At 45.5% G+C, this 25,362-nt stretch overlaps 1 protein-coding gene across 3 annotated transcripts; it reads left to right on the plus strand.

Annotated features, from left to right (window-relative positions):
- Positions 1–6,568: 6,568 nt before the first annotated feature.
- STK25 (serine/threonine kinase 25) lies at positions 6,569–23,794 on the plus strand. 3 transcript variants are annotated; one of them, XM_069727714.1, is made up of 11 exons: positions 6,569–6,711; positions 7,656–7,886; positions 8,338–8,394; positions 9,808–9,916; positions 10,032–10,189; positions 10,272–10,457; positions 10,633–10,775; positions 10,869–10,971; positions 11,386–11,457; positions 14,000–14,130; positions 23,576–23,794. In XM_069727714.1, the coding sequence occupies exons 2-11, from the start codon at positions 7,665–7,667 to the stop codon at positions 23,592–23,594; spliced, it is 1,200 nt and encodes a 399-aa protein (XP_069583815.1). In that variant the 5' UTR covers positions 6,569–6,711; positions 7,656–7,664; the 3' UTR covers positions 23,595–23,794. The 3 variants fall into 3 exon arrangements, with proteins under 3 accessions (XP_069583815.1, XP_069583816.1, XP_069583814.1); XM_069727715.1 differs by having other exon boundaries at positions 6,651–6,715; XM_069727713.1 differs by lacking the exon at positions 6,569–6,711 and adding an exon at positions 6,737–7,079.
- Positions 23,795–25,362: the final 1,568 nt, after the last annotated feature.

Consider the following 25,362-nt stretch of genomic DNA (forward strand, 5'->3'; position numbering starts at 1 on the left):
AGAGCTAGGGTTAGGGCTAGAGTTAGGGTTGGGGCTAAAGTTAAGGTTAGGGTTGGGGCTAGCTAAAGTTAGGGTTGGGGCTAAAGTTAGGGTTAGGGTTTGGATTGCTTTTACGGTTGGGATTATGGTTAGGGGTGTGTCAGGGTTAGGGATGTGGTTAGGGTTATGGTTGGGATTAGGGTTAGGGGTGTGGTTAGGGTTATGGTTGGGATTAGGGTTAGGGGTGTGGTTAGGGTTATGGTTGGGATTAGGGTTAGGGGTGTATGGGAGTTAGGGGTGTGGTTAGGGTTGGGATTAGGGGTCTGTTGGGGTTAGGGGTGTGATTAGGGTTAGGGGCATGTTTGGGTTAGGGGTGTTGTTAGGGTTATGGGTAGAGTTGGTATTAGGGTTAGGGGTGAGTTTGGGTTAGGGTTTCAGTTAGAATTTGGGGATTCCACTGTTTAGACACATCAAGGGCTCTCCAAACGCGACATGGCATCCGATCTCAATTACAGCCAATTCTGCGTTGAAAAAGTAAAACAGTGCTCCTTCTCTTCCGAGCTCTCCCATGCGTCCAAACAGGGGTTTACCCTAACATATGGGGTATCAGCGACCTCAGGACAAATTGGACAACAACTTTTGGGGTCCAATTTCTCTTGTTACCCTTGGGAAAATACAAATTTGGGAGCTAAAAAACAATTTTTGTGCAAAAAGAATTATTTTTTATTTTCACGGCTCTGCGTTATAAACTGTAGTGAAACACTTGGGAGTTCAAAGATCTCACAACACATCTAAATAAGTTCCTTGGAGGGTCTAGTTTCTAATATGGGGTCACTTGTGGGGGGTTTCTACTGTTTAGGTACATCAGGGGCTCTGCAAATGCAATATGACGCCTGCAGACCAATCCATCTAAGTCTACATTCCAAACGGTGCTCTTTCCCTTCCAAGCTCTGCCATGCGCCCAACGGTGGTTACCCCCACATATGGGGTATCATCGTACTCAGGACAAATTGGACAACAACTTTTGGGGTCCAATTTCTCCTGTTACCCTTGAAGCAATACAAAACTGAGGGCTAAAAAATAATTTGTGGAAAAAAAATGATTTTTTATTTTCACGGCTCTGCGTTATAAACTGTAGTGAAACACTTGGTAGTTCAAAGTTCTCACAACACATCTAGATAAGTTCCTTAGGGGGTCTAGTTTCCATTATGGGGTCACTTGTGGGGGGTTTCTACTGTTTGGGTACATCAGGGTCTCTGCAAATGCAACGTGTCGCCTGCAGACCATTCTATCTAAGTCTGCATTCCAAACGCGCTCCTTCCCTTCCGAGCTCTGCCATGCGCCCAAACGGTGGTTGCCCCCACATACGGGGTATCAGCGTACTCAGGACAAATTGGACAACAACTTTTGAGGTCCAATTTCTCCTGTTACCCTTGGGAAAATACAAAACTGGGGGCTAAAAAATAATTTTTGTGAAAAAAAAAGAATTTTTATTTTCACGGCTCTGCGTTATAAACTGTTGTCATGGCGCCACCTGCCGCCGCGCCTGCCACTCACTCTGCGCACCGACATATTTACCCATCCCGGCGCGCTTCAGCGGTGTGCGCGCGCCTTCCGGTCTCTTCTCCTGACTCACCGCCGGTTCTTGACCCTCGTCGGGTGCACGTGCGTGCCTCTCACTGTGCACGCGCACTTCCTCTCTCCGGTCTGAAGATGCTCTGTTCCTCCATTCTATGATTCTGGAGGATCTTGACCCGGAAGTTCTGCAGCACTCGGTCTATTTAAGGTAACTCCTTCCTCTGCTCCATGCCTGATTGTCATTTGTCCTCATTTGACCCAGGTCCTTCCGTGCCTTGCTCTGTTCTGTGTTTCCGCCATACCCTGTCTGTCCTGTGTTTCCGCCATACCCTGCCTGTCCTGTGTTTCTGACATACGCTGCCTGTCCTGTGTTTCCGCCATACCCTGCCTGTCCTGTGTTTCTGCCATATCCTGCCTGTCCTGTGTTTCCGCCATACCCTGCCTGTCCTGTGTTTCCACCATATCTAGTCTGTCCTGGGCGTCCGCCGTATCTTGCCTATTCTTGTAGATTGTGAGCCCTCGCGTGGCAGGGTCCTCTCTCCTCCTGTACCAGTTGTGACTTGTACTGTTCAAGATTATTGTACCTGTTTTTATGTATACCCCTCCTCACATGTAAAGCGTCATGGAATAAATGGCGCTATAATAATAAATAATAATAATATGCTAATTATGCATTGTTTTATTGAGCCAGTTTGTTGACTTCTAAACCAGAGAAGGAAAAACTATGCAAATAGTTTAAATAATCAAGTAATGCTACTGTAGAATGTAAGCCCGCAAGAGCAGGGTCCTCTTCCATCTGTACCAGTCTGTCATTGTTAGTTTTGTTTACTGTAAGTGATATTTGTATTTTGATGTTACCCCTTCTCATGTACAGCACCATGGAATTAATGGTGCTATATAAATAAATAATAATATTCTTAGTCTCCGTCATTGCCAGTCTGTCCTGTGTCTCCGTTATAGCCACGTCTGCGTCTTTTCTGCTCCTACTTCCTGTCCCCGGGTATCAGCTTCTGCGGCAATAGTCTCCCTCGGGCCTGCCCCTAACACTCCCTGTATTGGGGGTGGTCCATCAGGCCAGCTCACCCTTGGGAGGTTCGTTGTCGTGGTTCTGCGGGTTCACTTTAGGAGTTTCAAAAGATCTGACAACTGTAGTGAAACACTTGGGGATTCAAAGCTCTCACGACACATCTAGATAAGTTCCTTAGGGGGTCTACTTTCCAAAATGGTGTCACTTGTGTGGGTTTCAATGTTTAGGCACATCAGAGGCTCTCCAAACGCAACATGGTGTCCCATCTCAATTCCAGTCAATTTTGCATTGAAGTCAAACGGCGCTCCTTCCCTTCCGAGCTCTGCCATGCACCCAAACAGTGGTTTACCCCCACATATTGGGTATCAGCGTACTCAAGACAAATTGCACAACAACTTTTGTGGTTCAATTTCTTCTCTTACCCTTGGGAAAATAAAACATTGGGGTGAAAAGATCATTTGTGTGAAAAAAAAAAATATGATTTTTTATTTTTATGGCTCTGCATTATAAACGTCTGTGAAGCACTTGATGGGTCAAAGTGCTCACCACACATCTAGATAAGTTCCTTAGGGGGTCTACTTACCAAAAGGGTGTCACTTGTAGGGGGTTTCAATGTTTCGGCACATCAGGGGCTCTCCAAACGCAACATGGCGTCCCATCTCAATTCCAGTCAATTTTGCATTGAAAAGTCAAACGGTGCTCCTTCCCTTCCGAGCTCTGTCATGCGTCCAAACAGTGGTTTACCGCCACATATGGGGTATCGGCGTACTCAGGACAAATTGTACAACAACTTTTTGGGTCCATTTTCTCCTGTTACCCTTGGTAAAATAAAACAAATTGAAGCTGAAGTAAATTTTTTATGAAAAAAAGTTAAATGTTCGTTTTTTTTTTAAACATTCCAAAAATTCCTGTGAAAAACCTGAAGGGTTAATAAACTTCTTGAATGTGGTTTTGAGCATCATGAGGAGTGCAGTTTTTAGAATGGTGTCACACTTGGTTATTTTCTATCATGTAGACCCCTCGAAATGACTTCAAATGTGATGCGGTCCCTAAAAAAATGGTGTTGCAAAAATGAGAAATTGCTGGTCAACTTTTAACCCTTATAACTCCCTACCCCAAAAAAATTTTGGTTCCAAAATTGTGCTGATGTAAAGTAAACATGTGGGAAATGTTACTTATTAAGTATTTTTTGTGATATATCTCTGTGATTTAAGGGCATAAAAATTCAAAGTTGGAAAATTGCAAAATTTTCAAAATTTTCGCCAAATTTCTGTGTTTTTCACAAATAAACGCAGGTAATATCAAAGAAATTTTACCACTATTATGAAGTACAGTATGTCACGAGAAAACATTGTCAGAATCATCAGGATCCGTTGAAGCGTTTCAGAGTTATAACCTCATAAAGGGACAGTGGTCAGTATTGTAAAAATTGGCCCGGTCATTAACGTGCAAACCACCCTTGGGGGTTAAGGGGTTAAGGGCCAAGAGAACTATTATCTGTGTTATGACCTTGGCTTTAACCCCTTTTCCCAATGTGCTGTATATTTATTATCGGTATATTAATTTACGGTATGAGCAAGTGGGGCTTAAAAAGGTTTTTCAGTGCAAAAATATTGATGACCTATCCCTTTGTTGGGTCATTAATATCAGTTTTGTGGGGGTCCAGCACTCCCTCAGACCAGCTTTTGCCAAGAGGGTGCAGCGGTCGGATGTAAACAGAGTATAATTGCCATACATCAGCTGTCCGTTCACTGTTCAGTGTCTGCCACGGGATACAGTATTTCACCAGAATCGTGACAGCATGCCCACTGGGTGCTTTCATAATTTTGTAGTCTAAAGGGGTTTTCGGGGTTTTAGAGCAATGTAAGCAGTCTCCGCCAGTTTAAACACCAGTGTAAGCCTAGCCTAGGGGCTACTTCACATCATAGAAATTTTGCTAAGAAACACTACTATGAGCATGGTGCCGATTTATCAAAGCGATTACGCCAGAATTTAGTTGTAGCTCCCTGTGAAAAGTCACAAAATTTATGCATAATGCGGAGTTGTGCAAAACTTTTGCAACTTTTGATACTTCCGCGTGTGTTACCAAATGATATAGATAATGTAGTGTATAGAAGAGAAGCTCACAGAAAAAAATCTACAATTAAAAGCTAAATTTTTGTCATGGCTTGGTTTCAGGATTCGATCTGGTGACCTTTTGCTGCATGGTCGGTTTCCTGCTCTATTGGGCTACAGTCCATTTAGTCTCTGTCCAAATGCAGATGATTTCTTCTCTCTTGTTTTTCCTTCCTTGGTTGGCTTCTCTCCAAGTGTTTTTGCTCTGTCCTACCACATTTTTGGGATGGGTTTTATATGTTCACCTTTCACTTACATCACTTGCTGTCTATTCTTCCATATAAATTAGTGTTTGGAGTTCCAGCTCCTCAGCTAAGGGGTTTACCTTGTCCGGTAAGTCCCAGATGTTTTTTTTTTCTGCTGCAATACTGTAAGTTTTCCTCCCCAGCACCTTTTCCTTCTTCTTCACTTTTGGGGGTCTGGGAGGTTTCACTTATTCTGTTTTGTTTTTTGTTTCTCCTTATTTATCCCAGTCTATACTTCATGACGGTGCTTTAGTTTCTCACCCTGGGTTCTTGTGACTCCCTGCACACTTTCCTGTACCTTTGTTGGATTTGTGTTGCGGCTACCACTTGGGGCCCCAGGAAGTACGAGAAACCCCTCGATGGCTTTTTAGGGAGCCAGGTCTGAGGAGGTGTATTAAGTTATGTGGATAGTTCCTTTTCTAGACTATACAGGAACCAGTTGGGTACAAGTGCGGCTTCTCTCTTTGGTAGTTCTTTCCCTCCTTTGTTACTCGTGTGAGCATGATCATAACAGTTTTATTGGATATGCAATAAAAAGGTTTATATGTAGAAACTAAAATAATACATAAAAAAATCTGTAAAAACAATGTAGAGGTCTGTCTTATGTTTCTTTATGAGGGTGAGTAAGGGTGTTATGAGGACAGATAATACGTAGCCAATGATTGTTAGTAACCTCACTTTGAAGTACCCTATAAATCCCTCATAGGAGACACCCTGCCTGACTGCAGAGGTTACCACTCTAGTAATGCAAATGGTGCCCCCACACAACGAAGGTTCACCTTCTGATAGCCCTAGTGGGCCCTAAAGCTACACGCGCGAGATACGTTGCCTGTCACACTTGCAACTGCAATGAGAGAAACTTGCCCGAGTCTCTCGCCTCAATAACCGGAACTGCTGGCAGCACTCGGGACCGGAGCGTGCAGCTGCATAGAAATACATGCGGCCGAACGCTCCGAACTGCTGGCGCCAGTGCCGGGTATTGAGGTGAGAGACTCGCGGGAGTTTACCGCAATGCAGTTGCAAGTGTGACCCCGGCCTTATAAATACAATCATACAGCATTCAGATATATTCCAAAAAATGCCCAGGCATCTTCCGGAGTTTCGGTAACCTATTGACTTGTATGCAGCATTTTTTTTTTTTGCAGAAAACCTGAAGAAAGGTCTGGTCACTTCTTTTAACCGCTTGGGATTTTGGACACTTGATGGAGCCACTCAAAAAGTGTCTGAAAGAAAACCTTGTGTGAACACAGCCTAAGCTTCCTCTGACACCTTTTTACTTTCCGTCTTTTCTTATGGGTTCTGCTCTAGAGAGTAGTTTGGGCCACATAATGGAAGCAGGTGGACCCCACTGACAATAATGGGGTCAATCTGGCCTCCATTATGATGCCCGTTTCTTACTGGGACACACAGTGCATGCTAATATCATTTTAGAACTCAAATATCATTATTAAAACCACTTTTTTTGTATTACTAGGCGCAGCCCAGGTTATGTCTATATCGGCAATGCGCGGGTTACTTGTGGTCACGTGATACCAGTTACCCTTATTCCCTCCCACTTTCCCAGAGCGGTTTCCATGGGCGTGACGTAACGCCTAACTCCGGTCACATGACTTAAATGTCTCCTGTTTACGCCCACACCTAGCTACTACAACTCCCAGAACACCCCGCGCCTTTAGCTTTTGGGATTTGTAGTTCTCGGTGCTGTCAGCACAATTGACGACGTCTGTCAAAAGAACTACGTGTCCCAGATTCCCGGGCGGGGATGACGTAAGTACGTGTGTGACATTCGGGTGGGCTGTTTTGCTCTCTGTACAGAGCAGGCCAGCTGTTAGGACCCTGTGGACTGCTGTGCTGAGCGGCTGTGGCTCAGCGATATGGGTCGCCATAGCGTAGTATAGGAGGGAGGTGCGTGCTGCCTGGGGATGTAGTGTGCTGGGCGAGGGGCACGTTATCTGCACACTGCTGGAGACTAGGGGTATTAGTAGCAGAGCACCCTCACAGCTGCTGCTCCGTGTCAGTGTGTGTAGATTATAGAGGGGGCGAGCGATGTGGGGCGAGCTGTGCCATCATCCCCAGTCTGCGGGTCACTGATCTGTCGCTCCAGAATGGCGCATCTGCGGGACTTCCCATCACAGGTAATTCTCCCTCTTATTGCAGGACACCGCTATGGGGTCACCCTCTGCTGCTAGCCCACCAACAAGCCACAGTAGCTGATGGCTAGCAGCGTGGCTTCTTCCCGTGTCCGGGCCGCACTAGTCAGGTGACCTGTACCTGCACTAACCTGCTCCACAGCTGCCTACTCAGCACTGATCCACGTCCTGTAGAACAGAATGAGCCTCAGGCATCGGCTGAAAGAATGTCGCCTCTAAGCAGTCGTGTTATTCTTATCATGCAGATCGGAAAATCAAAGACGCTTTTTGGTTGATTTCAGAAAAATAAAATTGCCAAACTGATTGTGGTTTAATACCAAAAGGCGACTGCTGCGTCTACACCGAATCCACCATTGGTTACTGTTACATGAGGCGGACAGTGACCGGTAGAACTGCCTGGCGCGGCCGCATTACGCTGCCACTTGCCCCGGGATTTATATGTGGAATTCGGTAAAGGAAATGGGACGGGGGGAGGGAAGCCGCTCTCATGTGACAGCTCATCTAGACTAAGTGGTACAAATGCTATGTGTTGTGACTTTCTGATTATTTCTTCCTCCGTAGGGATCAAGAATGGACCCAGAACGCCTCTTCACCAAGCTGGAGCGCATTGGGAGGGGATCATTTGGAGAAGTGTACAAGGGTATAGAGAACCGCAGCAAAGAAGTGGTGGCCATCAAGATCATAGACCTGGAAGAGGCAGAAGATGAGATTGAGGACATTCAACAAGAGATCACGGTTCTGAGCCAGTGTGACAGTCCTTACATCACCCGCTATTATGGCTCCTACCTGAAGGTGAACGTCCCAAACTTTTATTAATGTACTGTGAATGCTCTGCACTAGGAAACAGAGTCTAGATGAGAGACTTAAAGGGATTGTCCAGCCCAAAGTAGTATAAAAGCAAAGGAATTAAACATTCTCATCCTCAGTGTGTACCAATTTCCATGGCCGTTCAGGAATCTTCTCTTCCATTTTCGTTTCGTACCAGCAGAGCGCTCCCTGTCTATCTCTGCATAACATGTCAGCTGATAATATGAGCAGCAAGATCTCTTCTATGTCCCCGCATCAGCCATGACTGATTGAGATGCGGACTTCAATAATAAACGCAGTCATGTAGTTAAGCCTCTTTATTGGATGTGGGAGGAGGAGGGGTGTGTGTAATATATATTATTTTATATATTTTACTTTTTTTTAATTATATATTTTTTATTTCCATCATTAACATATTACAATGTCTTTGTTACAGGGATCAAAGCTATGGATCATCATGGAGTATTTGGGCGGAGGATCTGCTCTAGATTTGGTAAGTTCACATGGGTTTTGTTTTTTTGGGGAGGGGGAGTTATACAGCAGATGATTTCCTGCTGAATACCTCCGACACAAGGATGAATGTATCAAACTGACCCTAAGAGATAGGGAGACAAAAGGGGAACAAACACCGCGGACGATTTAAGTGTAGTAAAAACTGTTTCTAAATTGCACGCTGTAAGGCTATGTGCACACGTATTTTTGAGGGCTGTGGATTTTTCCGCAGCGGATTTCACATATCCACAGGTAAAAGGCACTGCGTTTTCCCTGCGGGTTTACCGCGGTTTTTATGCGGATTTTGTGTGGATTCCATCTGCGGATTTACACCTGCGGATTCCTATTATGGAGCAGGTGTAAACCGCTGTGGAATCCGTAGAAAATTGACATGTTGCGGAATGTAACCCGCAGTGTTTTCGCACATTTTTTTCCGCAGCATGGGCACTGCGGATTGCGGTTTCCATAGGTTTACATTGTACTGTAAACGCATGGAAAGCTGCTGCAGACCCGCAGCTGCAGATCCGCTGCAACATCCCTAATAGTTGCACTCACCAGAAACAGGCGGAATGAGGTATAAACCGGATCCCACAGGAATCCCGAGAAGGCGGACTGCAGCTCGTCCAGCTGGGCTCACGGGAGGCTTCAGACAACCATGGTGAAAGCAATCAATAGAGAGAAATACCCAGATAGATGTCGGCGCTTCCATCACAACATTCTCGAGGAAATCAAATATTGCTTATTTAGGAGTTACAGGATAAAACAACAATATACATATTTTTTAAACAACCTGAAGACGACTCCAGGATATTGCAGTCTAAGGCTATGTTCACACTTTGCAGATTCCACTGTGAATTTTTCCGCAGCAGAATTCCAAAATCCGCAGTGAAAACCCATCGCGGTTTTTACTGCGGATTTATCGCGGTTTTTACTGCGGTTTCTTCTGCGGATTTTCATCTGCAGTTTCCTATTGGAACAGGTGAAAATCCGCAGAAAAGAAGTGACATGCTGCGGAATGTAATCCGCTGCGTTTCCACGCGGTTTTTTCCGCAGCATGTGCACAGCGTTTTTTGTTTCCCATAGGTTTACATTGTACTGTAAACTCATGGGAAACTGCTGCAGATCCGCAGCGGTCAAATCCGCTGCGGATCCGCAGCAAAATCCGCAAGGTGTGAACATAGCCTAAACGCGTTTTTATCCTGTAACTCCTAAATAAACGATTATATTTGATTTCCACGGGAATCCTGTGACAGAAGCCCCGACAACTATCTGGGTATTTCTCACAAGGATGAATGTATAAGTAAATAATACTGAGCTACTTTTTTTTTTTTGTCAGTAACTTTCTGACTATAGGAAGGTGCCACAGACTGCAGTTCCATAGACCTCATCTTTTTTCTGCTCTCTATTGCTGCAGTTAAAGCCCGGCCCACTGGAGGAGTCCTATATAGCCACCATATTGCGGGAGATCCTGAAAGGCCTAGATTATTTACACTCTGAGCGGAAGATTCACAGAGACATTAAAGGTGAAGCACTGGTACAACATTTACGGAAAATTCATGTAATGTTTTGTCATGGGGAAAACTCCTTTTACTTCCAGTGGGTTGTCGGCTCATGTAATTGTCCTCTTTGTCTTTTCAGCTGCTAATGTGCTGTTGTCAGAGCAGGGTGATGTGAAGCTGGCTGATTTTGGGGTAGCCGGTCAACTGACAGATACTCAGATCAAGAGGAACACCTTTGTGGGAACCCCATTCTGGATGGCTCCTGAGGTCATCAAGCAGTCTGCCTATGACTTTAAGGTTGGAATCTCTTACAGCTTCTCTGCTTATTCTCTAAAGTCTTGTTTTGTCTTTATTAATTTTTTTTCTTTTTTTATTCCAGGCTGATATCTGGTCCTTGGGCATCACAGCCATTGAGCTGGCTAAGGGGGAACCGCCGTATTCTGACCTCCATCCTATGAGAGTCTTGTTCTTAATTCCTAAGAATAACCCTCCAGCTTTGCAGGGGCAGCACAGCAAACCGTTCAAAGAATTTGTGGATGCCTGCTTGAACAAAGACCCCAGATTGGTGACTATTTTTACGCTATAATCCCATTCTTTAACAGTCTTAGATTTGAATGGTCATCGGAAAAACCAACAACAAAATATATAGTAAATCCATATTTTAAAAAACAAACTTAAATTCTGAGTATTTTGAATTGTCATATTCATTTCTGTGGTCTCACATATGTCCTACATTGTAGAGGCCTACAGCAAGGGAACTGCTGAAACACCGCTTTATCTTACGATACACTAAGAAAACCTCCTTCCTGATGGAGCTCGTGGAGCGTTACAGGCGCTGGAAATCTCAGGGCCACCGCGACGACTCCAGCTCGGACGACGACTTGTGAGTACAATTAGTAAAGTGTGGAGTATCCGTGCTGATACTTGTTTATATGCGGCGTTGTGCAGTACCGATTACTTCTATCGTTATACCCAGAGACAACGAGGATGACAAAAGTCAGTCCCAGACTCCGCACTGGTCCTTTCCAGAAACCATGCGCCCCTCCTCCATGAACCGTCTACAGTGGGGATACCAGCAGGTGAATGTCATTCCTTTCTGAATTTACTAAATTGTCACTCCGCATGTAGAAAAATCTCTTAAAATATATGTAACGTTACAGGGAAGATCACGTTGTAGGCAGCTGATTGTCTGTAAAAGTATATACTTTAAGTATGATAGAAGAGCTGTGAGCCAGTCTGAATTATTTTATTTTTTCTTTAAGTATCATGCTTTCAGCCATAGGCATGGTATTCTACCCAAGTTCATATTTTTCTGGAGAAAAAAAAAAATGCAACCAAAATTTCCCATGTGAATGCATCTGTGTAGTGTTCCGTTCCTTGTAAATCAAGTTTACAGACTGCAATTTTTTTTTCGAGATGAATTAAGTTTTGACAATTGTTTAAATGTTTGTGATGAATTTAGGAAAAGACTTACCTTGTGCTTGTATCTGCAGCCAGCAGAAGCGATAAAACGCTTGCCAAGATCCCACTGCTTATCAGCTCTTGTTGCTCCAGTTTTCCAGGAGGTGAGACTCTACTTCAGTGGTCCCCAACTCCAGGCCTCGAGGGCCGCCAACAGTGCAGGTTTTCAGGATTTCCTTAGTATTGCAGAGGGGTTGGAATCATCACCTGTGCAGATGATCACATTACCACCGATGCAATACTAAAGAAATCCTGAAAACCTGCACTGTTGGCGGCCCTCGAGGCCTGGAGTTGGGGACCACTGCTCTACTTTATGGACAGAAGTGCAAAGGCATAGCCAGTAATGGTGCCCCCTACTGTTTGTGACTCAGTATTGCTTCAATGCAAAACTAGGTGGTATGCTGCACCAGTGAATCTTCATTAGGCTTCATACACATTGCTGCAAATTGATTTACACTAATTACAACCTATTGCTTTAAATAGTCATGTATATTGCTTCATTTTACCTGTGGGGGCCAGGACTGTGGAGTCGGTAAGCCAAACCTCTGACTCAGACACAGCACTGATCACTACTGAGCACGCACAAGCCAAACCTCTGACTCAGACACAGCACTGATCACTACTGAGCACGCACATAAAGTGCAGCACAGATTCATCTCCTCTATGACTCCACAGCACTGAGCACTACTGAGCATGTGCATAAAGTGCAGCACAGATTCATCTCAACTATGACTCCACAGCACTGAGCACTACTGAGCATGTACATGAAGTGCAGCACAGATTCATCTCATCTATGACTCCACAGCACTGAGCACTACTGAGCATGTGCATAAAGTGCAGCACAGATTCATCTCATCTATGACTCCACAGCACTGAGCACTACTGAGCATGTGCATAAAGTGCAGCACAGATTCATCTCAACTCCGACTCCACAGCACTGATCACTACTGAGCATGTGCATAAAGTGCAGCACAGATTCATCTCATCTGACTCCACAGCACTGATCACTACTGAGCATTTACATAAAGTGCAGCACAGATTCATCTCATCTATGACCCCACAGCACTGATCACTACTGAGCATGTACATAAAGTGCAGCACAGATTCATCTCATCTATGACCCCACAGCACTGGTCACTACTGAGCATGTACATAAAGTGCAGCACAGATTCATCTCATCTATGACTCCACAGCACTGATCACTGCTGAGCATGTACATAAAGTGCAGAACAGATTCATCTCCACTAATAGCCGAGATCCTTAGATCGGGAACAGAACAGACATTTATAGGACAACTCATAACTTTCCCAAATTCTTATTAAAAATTTTTTACAGCGCAAACTGCATTGTACTATTGCACCCAACTTATTATAAATTTTTGGAGTTGGTCCATTTTATACCAAACTTGAATGACAAAATAGGATTCTCCAAAGTCACCACACACACATAACGGCAACTTTACTGGTGACATGGTCGCACTGGCCCCTGAGTACTCCACTGATGAGTGATGATGAAAAACGCGTCTAGAAAAGGAAGAATGGGGGAGAGTGTCCACCACTGAATTAGGATAGAGGAATACAGCAATCATTTCTTCTGAATCGGGTGAGGCGTCTCCTATATACAGGATTTATTTTGCCTACATGTCGCATTTGATTCCTTTATGGATGTTATGAAGGGTCTGATTTAGGAGTGTGGTTTACCATAGACTAACCGTACAGAGTGTATGTACAGAACATAACACCGCATATATCGGTGACACCTCCTTATGGCTTGTATGTGGCGTGCTATGACCTTAAATTATTAATGGGAACTATGATAGTCCACTGGAGATTTGTGAGACATGCCATACTATATAAAGACTGATTAGTGGCAGTCAGGTTGGTTGCGTGGCAAGCCATTGGGTGCAGCAACTGTTAGTCATTTGTTTAACCTATTTGCAGACGGTTTAAGACCAGGGCAGATATTTTTGGTTGGACTTAAGGAATATTCTCGATTAGGTGGTCCGCAAAACCTGCCATGTTGTGGTCTCTTACTGATGCATAATAGTGGGGTTTACACAAAGCTTGGTTCATTGCCTGTACCTGTCTCTTAACAGTGGCGGGCACCTGTAATCCCAGCAACTAGGGAGGTTTAGTCTGGTGCATCGCTTGAGTCCAGGAGTTCCGGGCTGCCCTGGGCTATGTCGATTGGGTGTCTGCACTAAGTTTAGTCTTAACAGCACTGTGTATAGTCATGGTACACAGTTATAGAGAACACCAATGATTGCCAAACTCGGGGTGTAACTGAAGGACCACGGGTCTTAAGTTCTACATAGATTATTGTGTTAACCCTGCTGGTGTATACTCCACTGTGTTGTCTTTTTTTAGCCCCTTGCACTTTAGGTTATTTTTGTACGTTTGTATTTTTTTTTATTTTTAAACCTATATATTAAAAGTTATATTTTATTTCAATATGCTGCTATATAGCGAGTGAATCACCCTGTATTTGACAATCGTTGCTGCCATCAGCCACACTCTGTGCCCTTTACATCAGTGATTCTTTATTGAATGAATTTAGGTGGATGGAGAACTGTATTGTCTTCAGGGTTTGCAGCAGTTGCTCCATCTTCATTATAAGTAAATGTTCTTTCCCTGTGTCCTCATACAGCTGAGGGAGCAGCGCTGCGCTGGAGCATTTGGATCCGTACAGGAACTAGAGAACGCTTTTAGCTTAGCGGAAGAGTCCAGTCCTGGAATCACAGACCAGCTCATTTCTCACTTGGTTCAGCGGGTACAAAGGTAATGTAAAAAAACTGATATATATATACCGTATATACTCGAGTATAAGCCGACCCGAGTATAAGCCGACCCCCCTAATTTTGCCACAAAAAACTGGGAAAACTTATTGACTCGAGTATAAGCCTAGGGTAGAAAATGCAGCATTTACCAGTGAATTTCAAAAATAAAAATAGATGCTCCATACCGTTCATTATTGCCCCATAGATGCTCCATATACAACTGTGCTATATAGAATGCTCTGCACCGTTGATTATGGCCCCATAGATGCTCCTTATAATGCTGTGCCATATATGCTCTGCACCTTTATGGCCCCATAGGTGCTCCTTATAATGCTGTGCCCCATATATGCTCTGCACCTTTATGGCCCCATAGATGCTCCTTATAATGCTGTGCCCCTTATATGCTCTGCACCTTTATGGCCCCATAGGTGCTCCTTATAATGCTGTGCCCCATATATGCTCTGCACCTTTATGGCCCCATAGGTGCTCCTTATAATGCTGTGCCCCTTATATGCTCTGCACCTTTATGGCCCCATAGGTGCTCCTTAGAATGCTGCTGGTGCTGCCATAAAAAAAAAAAAAAAAAATCACATACTCACCTCTCTTCTCAGGACGCCGGCGCTTTCAATAATTACCTGCTCCTCTGCGGCTCCGTCTCCAGCACTGACGCTCAGCAGAGGGCGCGCACTGACTACGTCACAGCGCCCTCTAACCTGAGCGTCATTGCTAGAGGACGCTGCAGACGGAGCCGGAGCGAGGAGCAGGTACCTGCTGCGGCGCGGTCCCTGCAGTCCCTGGCTTCTCCGGCGCTGCAGCTTCTTCCTGCACTGAGCGGTCACATGGCACCGATCATTTACAGCAATGAATATGCGGCTCCTCCCCTATGGGGGTGGAGCTGCCTATTCATTTCTGTAATGAGCGGTGCCATGTGACCGCTCAGTGCAGGAAGAATCTGCAGCGCCGGAGAAGCCAGGGACTGCAGGGACCGCGCTGGGAGCAGGTAAGTATGATTACACAGCCCCCGCTCCCCCTCCCCTGCTGACACCCGGGTATATGACTCGAGTATAAGCCGAGAGGGGGACTTATATATATATATATATATATGTATTTTATACCTGTTGACTGAAGTTGTATAGAGCTTTCAGAGCCCAGGTTAACCCCTTCCCAACATGCACCGTACATATACTTCTCTATGGGAGCTGCATTCCTGCAAAGAACTGTATATGTACGGTGGCACGATCTGTATGATGGCTGACACCCCGCAGCAACGCCCACAATCGATGCTAGCATTGATCATGGGCATTCCAGCGGCCCTGAGCAGTGTGATGGTGGAACACTGCTCCCCTGGCATCTGTTGTCACAACTAGCCAATGTACTGGGAGAAAAGACTTCCCTTGATTCAGGGAGGACTTCAAAGTCCACCACCTGAGAGACTGTCTGACTCGCTGGGGAAGGAGGAAACGATGATTGAGAGAGGACGGGTTCCTGTCCCACACAGCCAGGAGAGCATGTTGTAAGGGGCGGAGGTGTAATTGAGCAAATGGGACCGCCTCCATAGCTGCTACCATCCTGCCGAGGACTCTCATAATGAAACATAGAGAGTGAGTATGAGGTTGGGAGAGCTTCTGAGCTTCCCGGTGTAAGCCTGAGATCTTTTCCGGGGGAAGAAGTACCAACCCCTGGGACGAGTCCAGTATCATTCCTAGAAAGGAAATTCCCTGAGCCGGTACTGGGGAAGATTTTTGGAAGTCTGTCTTCCAACCCAGGCGAGAAAGAGTATCTATTGTGATGGTCACGGCCTCCTTGCAGTGCGGAAAGAGGGGCCTTTGATGGGGATATCGTCTAGATACGGTAACACCACCACGCCTCGGGTATGGAGGATGGCCACAGAAGCCGCCATGACCTTGGTGAATACCCTTGGAGCGGTGGCGAGGCCGAAGGGCAGAACAGCAAACTGAAAGTGTTCTTCCTGAATTGCGAAGCGAAGAAACCTTTGGTGAGAAGGTAAAATGGGAATGTGGAGGTACGCGTCCTGGATGTCTATGGACGCCAGGAACTCGCCTTTCTCCATGGAGGCGATGACAGAACGAAGCAAATCTATCTGGAACAGTCGCACCCTGACGAACTTGTTCAGCAGTTTTAGGTCCAGTATGGGCCGTACTGTACCGTCCTTCTTTGGAACAATGAACAGGTTTGAATAAAAACCTTGAAACCTTTCGCTTTGAGGAACCGGGATAATAACCCTGTCTTCTTTTAGGGAGCTTATTGCCTGTAAGAACTCTGATGCCATTGCCCTGGGAGGAGAAGACAGGAAAAAGCAATTTGGTGGAAGAGAGGAAAATTCTGTCTTGTATCTGGAGGACACTAGGTCGCGGACCCATTCGTCGTGAACGACCGAGAGCCACGCATCGCTGAAGGAAAGCAGACGGCTGCCTACTTTGAGGGTGTCCTCCGGATACCGCAGGGAGTCATTGTGTGGGAGACCTGCCCGGTCTGGATCCCCTGGACCCTGACTGCCTAGGCCTGCCTTTCCAAGAAGGGGAAGGTTTGTAAGAGGTCTGAGGACCTCTATCCCTACGTTGTGCCCGGCCAGGTCTGGAAGATGTGGAAGTAGAGGACAAATTTGAGTTGAAGCGAAAAAAAAAAAAATCGGGACCGAGCCTGCTGCTGCTGGTTCCGAAAGGGCTGAAAGGGTCTCTGTTGTGGAAGAAATTTACTTTTCCCTCTAGTGGCGTCGGAAATTAATTGGTCGAGCTTTTCGCCAAAAAGGCGACCGCTCTGATATGGAAGAGAAGTCAATGACTTTTTGGAAGCCGAATCCACAAGCCAGTCCCTGAGCCAAAAGGACCTCTGGATGGTGATGGCGTTTGCTGCTGCTTGCGAAGCACAGTTAGAAGCGTCCTGGGATGCGGTAATACAAAATCTCCAGCTCTGGCTATCTTGAGTAGCGAGGTCTGCTATCTCGGGGAAGGGGGGAGATCGGTATCCAGCACCGCTGCAGACAAGACCTTCGCCACCCACGTATCGGCAAAAGATGGGAAGAGTGCGGCTGCTGAGGCTTCAAAGGCTGAACGCGCCATATTGTCGATCTGACGATCGGTTGGGTTTTTAATAGAGGCGCCCTCCAAAGAGGATAAAATAGATTTTAGTAGCCAGGCGTGATACCGGAGGATCTACCGGGGGAGATTGAGACCAATCTTTTCTTAGATTCTGGGCAAAGGGATATTTTTGATTCCATGGGCTTCTGCCCTGTGAATCGTTTATCGGGACGGATCCTGTGAGATTCAACGATTTCCTTAAATTCGGGATGAGTGGTGAACACGGCATGATCTGTTTTAGATAAAGGTTCCTCCTCAAGTTTCAAAGCCTTATTCACTGACTCAGAGTTGAGAATCTCCTGATCGTGATGAAATTCCTGATCTAAGGACGTGTCAGAATCGTCCTCTGAAACAGGTTCTCTACTAGCCCCAATGGAAGGGGAGCGAGAAATGGAGCTCTCAGAACCAGAAACCCGGTGATGGTCTGGGGATATGGCATGAGTCCTTTTCCTGGAAGAGCGAGAGCTCCTTGGCAATGTACGACTCCTAGAGGACGAGGAGTTTTGAGGATCGGAAGAGTCATCCGTAAGAGTGCCCTGGTTAGAGGAGAGGTCTCGGAACGATTCTAACGCTTTTGCCAGGGATGCCATAGACCGGATAAGGGAGGTAGCCCACTCAGGGGGACCAGGCTCACTAGGTTCGGTATCAGTAACAGGTGGTTCCTGAGCAGTCACCGGTTCACAAGCTGTGCACAATGCAGTATTGTGACCCCAGGGTAATGAGACCTTACAAGAGGTACGTGCAGCGAAGAGCACAGTGTGGGTTTTCCCAGACTTTTTGTGAGGCCTTGATTGAGACATAGTAGCCTTGAGGAGAGTGCTTACTAGCAGGGGAAGGGTTAAGCTATGTTTCTGCAGCTGACCCAGGTCCTGTGTCTTGAGTCCACAGGGGAGGTCCACAATGTACGGTCCTGAAGGCTGTGATTAGGATAGCTGGAGCAGCGCTGCAGGATTAGCGCTGTGGGTGTCCCAAGATGGCCGCCGAGATCTGTGAAAAAAGATGGGCGGCGGTAATTGCCGGTGGGCGTGGCAACTCCGGCCTGTATGAAGGGGAAAAGCCGGGGACTAAATTTGAAAAGGTTGCGGTGTCGTGACCACTATTAGTGCCATCGTGAGCCACGCTCCTTCATAGCAATGCAGCACTGCGGACCATCCACGGACCCGGGCTTTATGCCCTGCTAGAGGTGCGGACCTTCCATACCCTGGGGACCAGGACCCCCTAGTGCCTCGGCCCCTGCAGCGTACTCACGGTAGATGAGGTGGGCCGGTGCTCAATCCACTTTTACCATAGTCAGGGAGGGGGTGGAGAGCTTCTGACGCCTTGCGTCATCCGCTATATCAGTGGTGATGCAGTGGGGGGGCTGCACGGACGCCATGCGTAATATGTCCGGCTATGCACCTGGCTCCAGGAGAGGTAGATGGAGGGCTACTCCATCTGGTTGCCTGCTATGGAGGGGGGAGATCGGAACGCGAAGGAACAGTCGCCCGTAAGGTGAGCTCAGGGCTGGCATCCAACATTGCCAGAAAGGATACGGGAGGGACGCTCCACGTACTTGCCTGTTGATGATTCGGGGGAGATCAGAACCTAGAAAGGATCCGTCGCCCCCATTTGCTCGGTTAAGGGAAAACAAAACGGTGGGGTCTGAAAGCAGACCCAAGTGCCTCCTACAGACACTAAGCAAGAACTGGTTCACTTAGAGCCAGCAGGAGGGTGTATACTGCAGGGGAGGAGCTATTCTTTGTGTGTTAACTTAGTGTCCTCCTAGTGGCAGCAGCATAACACCCATGGTCCTGTGTCCCCCAATGAGGCGTAGGAGAAAGTTACAGCTCTCAGAATAAAACAATGCAAAAAAATTTTTCTATAAAAGTTTTTATTGTGTAAAAGCGCCAAAACATAAAAATTATATAAATGAGGTATCGCTGTAATCATACTGACCCGAAGAATAAAACTGCTTTATCAATTTTACCACACGCGGAACGGTATCTGTCTCCCAAAAATCAGAATAGAAAACGATCAAAAAATGTCATGTGCCTGAAAATGGTACCAATAAAAACGTCAGCTCGTCCAGCAAAAACAAGCCCTCACATGACTCTCTCGGCCGAAACATGAAATTATAGCTCGCAAAATATGGTGATGCAAAAACAATTTTTTGCAATAAAAAGTGTATACATAGTGGATGCTTTCCTGAAACGGAAAGTACTTGCAAGCAGCATAATACAAAGAATAGCAGGTTTACCCAGAATCCTTTGCAGTAGGCGGAGCTATGCAAATCATCTCTTTCCACCCCTGTCTAATCCACAGCGCTTGGAACCGCCAAGCGTGCAATGCTGCGGATTAGTTTCTAAATTTAGAAACTAATCCGCAGCATTGCACGCTTGGCGGTTCCAAGCGCTGTGGATTAGACAGGGGTGGAAAGATGATTTTCGGTCTCTTTCGTCCCGCTACATTTAGCCCAACTTGGGTCTCTCCCTAAGGTGGCTAGCATGTATGTATCGCTTGCTCACCGAGCCCCACTCCATACAGCCAACCAATTCCAGCCCTGTGCTGATGAGGGCCTAAAGCCCGAAACACGTGTCCACAGGTAGGAATTGGTTGGCTGTGTAAATTTAGAAACTAATCCGCAGCATTGCACGCTTGGCGGTTCCAAGCGCTGTGGATTAGACAGGGGTGGAAAGAGATGATTTGCATAGCTCCGCCTACTGCAAAGGATTCTGGGTAAACCTGCTATTCTTTGTATTATGCTGCTTGCAAGTACTTTCCGTTTCAGGAAAGCATCCACTATGTATTTCCTTTGAGTAGAGGGCTTTTCGGTCTCTTTCGTCCCGCTACATTTAGCCCAACTTGGGTCTCTCCCTAAGGTGGCTAGCATGTATGTATCGCTTGCAATAAAAAGCGACTTTTAGTGAGTGACAGCAGCCAAACATAAAAACACCATATAAATCTGGTATCGCTGTAATCACACCAACCCGAAGAATAAAGTCGCCTAACCACTTATACCGCACGAGGAACAGCGTAAAAAATAAAACCAAATTCTTCACATGCTGTTGATTTTTTTTCATTTTGCCTCCCAAAGATCGCAGTAAGGCTCGGCTCACATTTATCCTGCGCTCTGTGCTGAGCGCTTGCATCGGGGTTTCCATGTGAATCTCTGAAATACGTGATGAAGATGGACCTCCCGATGGAAAATTACTTTAATGAGGCAGATGGAGGCACTGTGGACGCCGTGTGACCTGTGATCGGGCGGTGTCTTTTTTAGAATTGCATAAAAGTGCCATTGGCCACAGTTTTGTGCCCTTCTGAAAAGGACACCGCTGAACAGAGGCCAGACGTAGTCCAGAGTAAATCTATTGCCTCATTATAGTGAACGGGTCCCTCGGGTTTTTCATCTGAATCACGTCACTCAGACATTTAGATGGAAACCCCAAAGTAAGTGGTCAGCGTAGAGATGTCATCCCAAATGTTATGTAAAATGTTCACAATAAAATATTCAACTCAATCCACAAAAAAAAGCAAGTCCCCACTCAGATCTGTCATCTGTTAACGTAAATATTGGGGGCTTCTATGTTACTGGTAGCACAAAGGCTCTGGAAAAGCGAAATGGCTCCTCACCCGCCAAAAGAAATTCAGCAAATTCTCCGCTCCCAAAATCAAATGCCCCCTCCCTTCTGAGCCCCTGTGTTCTTAAACTACATTTAGCACCCACACGTTTGGCATTTCTGTAGTGATAAGAGCCCACCTAATCTACAGGTGCATGTCTCCAGAAGCACGAGCTGGGCATAATGCACTGGGCACTACAACGTACTGGTCACTACAATAGCAGTTTGCAATTTTCACTCGGCAACATTCTTTGCTGCTTGTTTCTGGAAAATACCCATGGAGTCAAAATCATCACTACATCTGTAGGGTTATAATTATCTGTAGGGTTATAATTTCCAAAATGTGGTCACATGAGGGGGGATTCTGTTTTGCTAGCACTTAGGGGCTGTTCATATAGAATCTGCAAACTAGTATAGGAAAATCTGCGCTCCAGGAGGCAAATACAGCTCTGTCCCTCCCAAGTCTCTCCATATGGCAAAGTAGTACGTACATCCACATATGGGGTATTTCTACATTCAGCAGAAATTGTGGGACACATTTTGGTGCAATTTTTACCAATTTCCCATTGTGAAAATGTAAAACCTGGGGCTAACACACAATCTTGGTGGTAAAAATTTAAATTATTATTTCTTCACTGACCAATGGTATAAAAGTCTGTGACAGACCTGTGGTGTCAATATAATCACTGCACCCCTAGATGAATTCATTGAGAGGTTTAATTGGTAAAATGGGGTCACTTATGGGAGGGGGGTTGTGATATCCTGGCACCTCAGGGGCTCTGCCAATGTAATATGGCACCCTCAAACAAGTGCAGCAAAATCTTCACTGTAATATGGCACCTCTTCCATTCTGAGCTTTGCACTGTGCCTCAAAAGTGGTTTTCAACCACATGTGGGGTATCAGTGAACTCAGAGAGATTGCACAACAAACTTTGGGGTCCGTTTTCTCCTTTTGCCCTTGTGAAAATACAAAAATATTATTTAGCTACAAATTTTGTATTTTCACGGCTTAAAAACTTATAAACTTCTCTGAAGCACCTGGGGGGTTCAAGGTGCTCAATACACATCTAAATAAGGGCCCAAAGGGGTCAAGTTTCCAAAATGGTGTGATTTTGTGGGGGGGGGTTCCACTGTTTAGCACATTAGGGGCTCTCCAAACACGACATGGAGTCCAATAATTATGCCAGCAAATTTTACCTTCAAAAAATCAAATGGCACTCCTTCCCTTCCAAGCCATATGCCCAAAAATTTCTGTGAAGCACCTGAACGGGTAAATAATATGGTTTTGAGCACCTTGAAGGGAGCAGATTTTAGAATGGTGTAACTTTTGGGTATTTTCTGTTATATAGGCTCCTCAAAGTCACTTCAAATGTTAGGTGGTCCCTAAAAAAAATGTTTTTGCAAATTTTGTGGTAAAAATTAGAAATCGCAGCTCAACTTTTACCCCTTAACTTCCTAACAAAAAAATGATGTTTAAAAAAATTGTGCTGATGTAAAGTAGACATGTGTGAAATGTTATTTATTAACTATTTTGTGCGATGACTATCTGATTTAAGGGCATAAAAATTTGAAAATTGCGAACTTTTCTAAATTTTCGAACAATTTCAGTTTGTTTTTTTCCACAAATAAATGCAAGCCATATCAAAGAAATTTTACCACTACCATAAAGTACAATACGTCATGAAAAAACATTCTCAGAATCATCAAGATCTGTTGAAGCTTTTTAAGAGCTATAAGGGTACCGTCACACAGTGGCATTTTGATCGCTACGACGGCACGATTTGTGACGTTCCAGCGATATATCCGTGACGTTCCAGCGATCTCGCTGTGTCTGACACGCTCCTGCGATCAGGGACCCCGCTTAGAATCGTATGTCGTAGCAGATCGTTTGAAACTTTCTTTCGTCGTCTACTGTCCCGCTGTTGCGGCATGATCGCATGGTGTAACAAAGGTGTGCACGATATTGTATACGATGTGCGCATAGTAACCAACGACTTCTACATCGCACATACGTCATGAAATTATCGCTCCAGCGTTGTACATTGCAAAGTGTGACAGCAGTCTACGACGCTGGAGCGATATTGTTACGATGCTGGAGCGTCACGGATCGTGCCGTCGTAGCGATCAAAATGCCACTGTGTGACGGTACCCTTACTTCATAGTGACACTGGTCAGAATTGTAAAAATTGGCCTGGTCAGGAAGGTGAAAACAGGCTTCGGGGTGAAGCGGATAAAGGGGTTATCTTATGAAGACAACTCCTTTACCCGGATTCCACCTGGCCCCACTGCCTAGTATCCAGACCTGAGATAACAGCCATATAACCATATATGAGGCAGTTAGCACAGGCCGGGAGACCCGGTGGTCGGGCCCAGTGTTGTGATGTCAGCCCAGTCTGTGTTTCACAGTCATATCAAGTAAGGCCATCAGAAAAATTGGCTAAACGCTGAAGGTCAGGCTTCTAAAACCCCCAGCATCAGGAGAAGTTGGATCAGCCATACATTACCCCTGAATTGTGAGCGAGATATAATGGGAATCTCTGCGCACTCTCATGCCACTAACCATGAGCAGCAGGAAATTTGCTGCAGCTTCACAGACAAATCATAGTTTTTACAGGAACTGAGCAAAAGGAGAAGAGTCCCCCTTCGTGATTGACAGGTGTCTCCCTTTTTGGCCATCATGCCACTGCTGCCAGGTTCCCTTTAAGGGTATGTTCATATAGGATGGGCTGAGCTTTCCTTTTTGTCTTTCTAGGTTCTCCTCTGCATCATGAGTCCACTACTTGGTGCTCCACACTTTCCCTCCTCATGTCTCAGCCTGGACCAGGACGACACTGTGAACACTGTGACAGGACCAACATGGCATTACTTCAATTGTAGTATTCTTTATTTTATTGTAACATACAAAAATGTTTACCAATGTTTCTCATCAACACTTACTGTAAAAAAGAATAAACTGACATTTCATACATAATTCTCGATTTGTTATATCCAACGTGAAAATTTGGGAGTCTCAGATCGTCCTTTACAATGGAGAGCTATGGAAATGAGGTGGTTCTAAATGTGTAACTCAAAGTAGTGACAGCGCCACCTGCAGGCAACGTGTTGCATTTTCGTGCTGTAAACAGCACCAGGTTTGTGACAGTCCAGGTTTAGTGCATTATTGGATTTCTTGAAACCACTGTATGCAAAGGAATAGCACATCCAATCAAGTGTACATTGGTCACAGAATATCTTGTCTTTAAACAGGGTTTTCCAACATTGATCTACATAGCTAAATCATGTCAGACAGGATGTAGACCGCATGTCTCCATGCATAATCTGGAATGTGAGATCATGTCTCTGTTATGGTAGATTTGCCACTGTCAGGTGCCTCTGAGGTGCCAAAGACTCCTAAAGAGATGTTCCTTGGAGAGAATACATTTTGCAATGCTGCTGTCCGTGATTTTTATTTTTTTAACAAACTCCATATAAGTAACCTTTGTGTAAAACTGGAGGTGCAGTATGAAGTCATAGCGAGCTATAAGCCCCATAATATGGATGAGTAGCCACATATTCATGAGGGTATGTGCACACGTTGCGGATTCTCTGCGGATCCGCAGCGTTTTTTGAGGTGCAGAAACGCTGCAGATCCGCAATTGATTTACAGTACAATGTAAATCAATGAGAAAAAAAAAATGTTGTGCACACTTTGCGGAAAATCCGCTGCGGAAATGCTGCGGTTTAAAAGAAGTAGCATGTCGCTTTTTTTGTGAATCTGCAGCATTTTTGTACCCATTCCATTATAGAAAACCGCAGGGGTAAAAACCACAGCAAATCCGCAAGAAAACCGCAGCAAAAACGCACAAAAAACGTGCGTTTTCTGCCAGGAGAGGCAGAATCCACACCAGAAATTCCTAAGCCTAATCTGCAACGTGTGCACATAGCCTAATACTTCCGTAGTACTCATTTTTTAAAATACAATTACTTAAAGAAAATTCATCAGCCCGAATTTTGTGCCAATCTGCCTCAATCCCCACCATGGGTTCTTGAATTTTATCAACACTTTATCGGAACATGTGAATTTAAGATTTAACCCCTTCTCGACCTTCACCATATATTTACGTCAAAGGTGATGTCCCTGCCTTTGATGTGGTCTCGCAGGCCAAGCCCACATCTTTCCCTGTACAGGATACTGATTTAATCAGTCATCATGTGCCTTTAACAGCTGCAGGTGGAGCAGAGCTCCATCCGTGGCTGTTAACTAGTTAAATCCCGCTGTCATTAACTGACAGTGGGATTTAACACATGGTGGACGGAAGCACGTCATTTCATTCTGCCCATCAGCACGCACCCCTGTCATGTGATCACGGGGAGACGATGGGCCAGGGGTCTGCTGAAGACACCCATGCCTGTCATTGTGAACCTCCTCGTGGCCGGCTTCATAGGAGATCGTCATTTCTGCTATACATAGTAGTACTGAAGCACTACTCTGTACAGCACAAGCAATCGGACGATCGCAGCTTCAAGTCTCCTAAAGGTATGTGTCCACGTTCAGGATTG

The sequence above is a fragment of the Ranitomeya imitator genome, chromosome 5 (genome assembly GCF_032444005.1).
Source record: "Ranitomeya imitator isolate aRanImi1 chromosome 5, aRanImi1.pri, whole genome shotgun sequence".
In the NCBI taxonomy this organism is placed as follows: domain Eukaryota; kingdom Metazoa; phylum Chordata; class Amphibia; order Anura; family Dendrobatidae; genus Ranitomeya; species Ranitomeya imitator.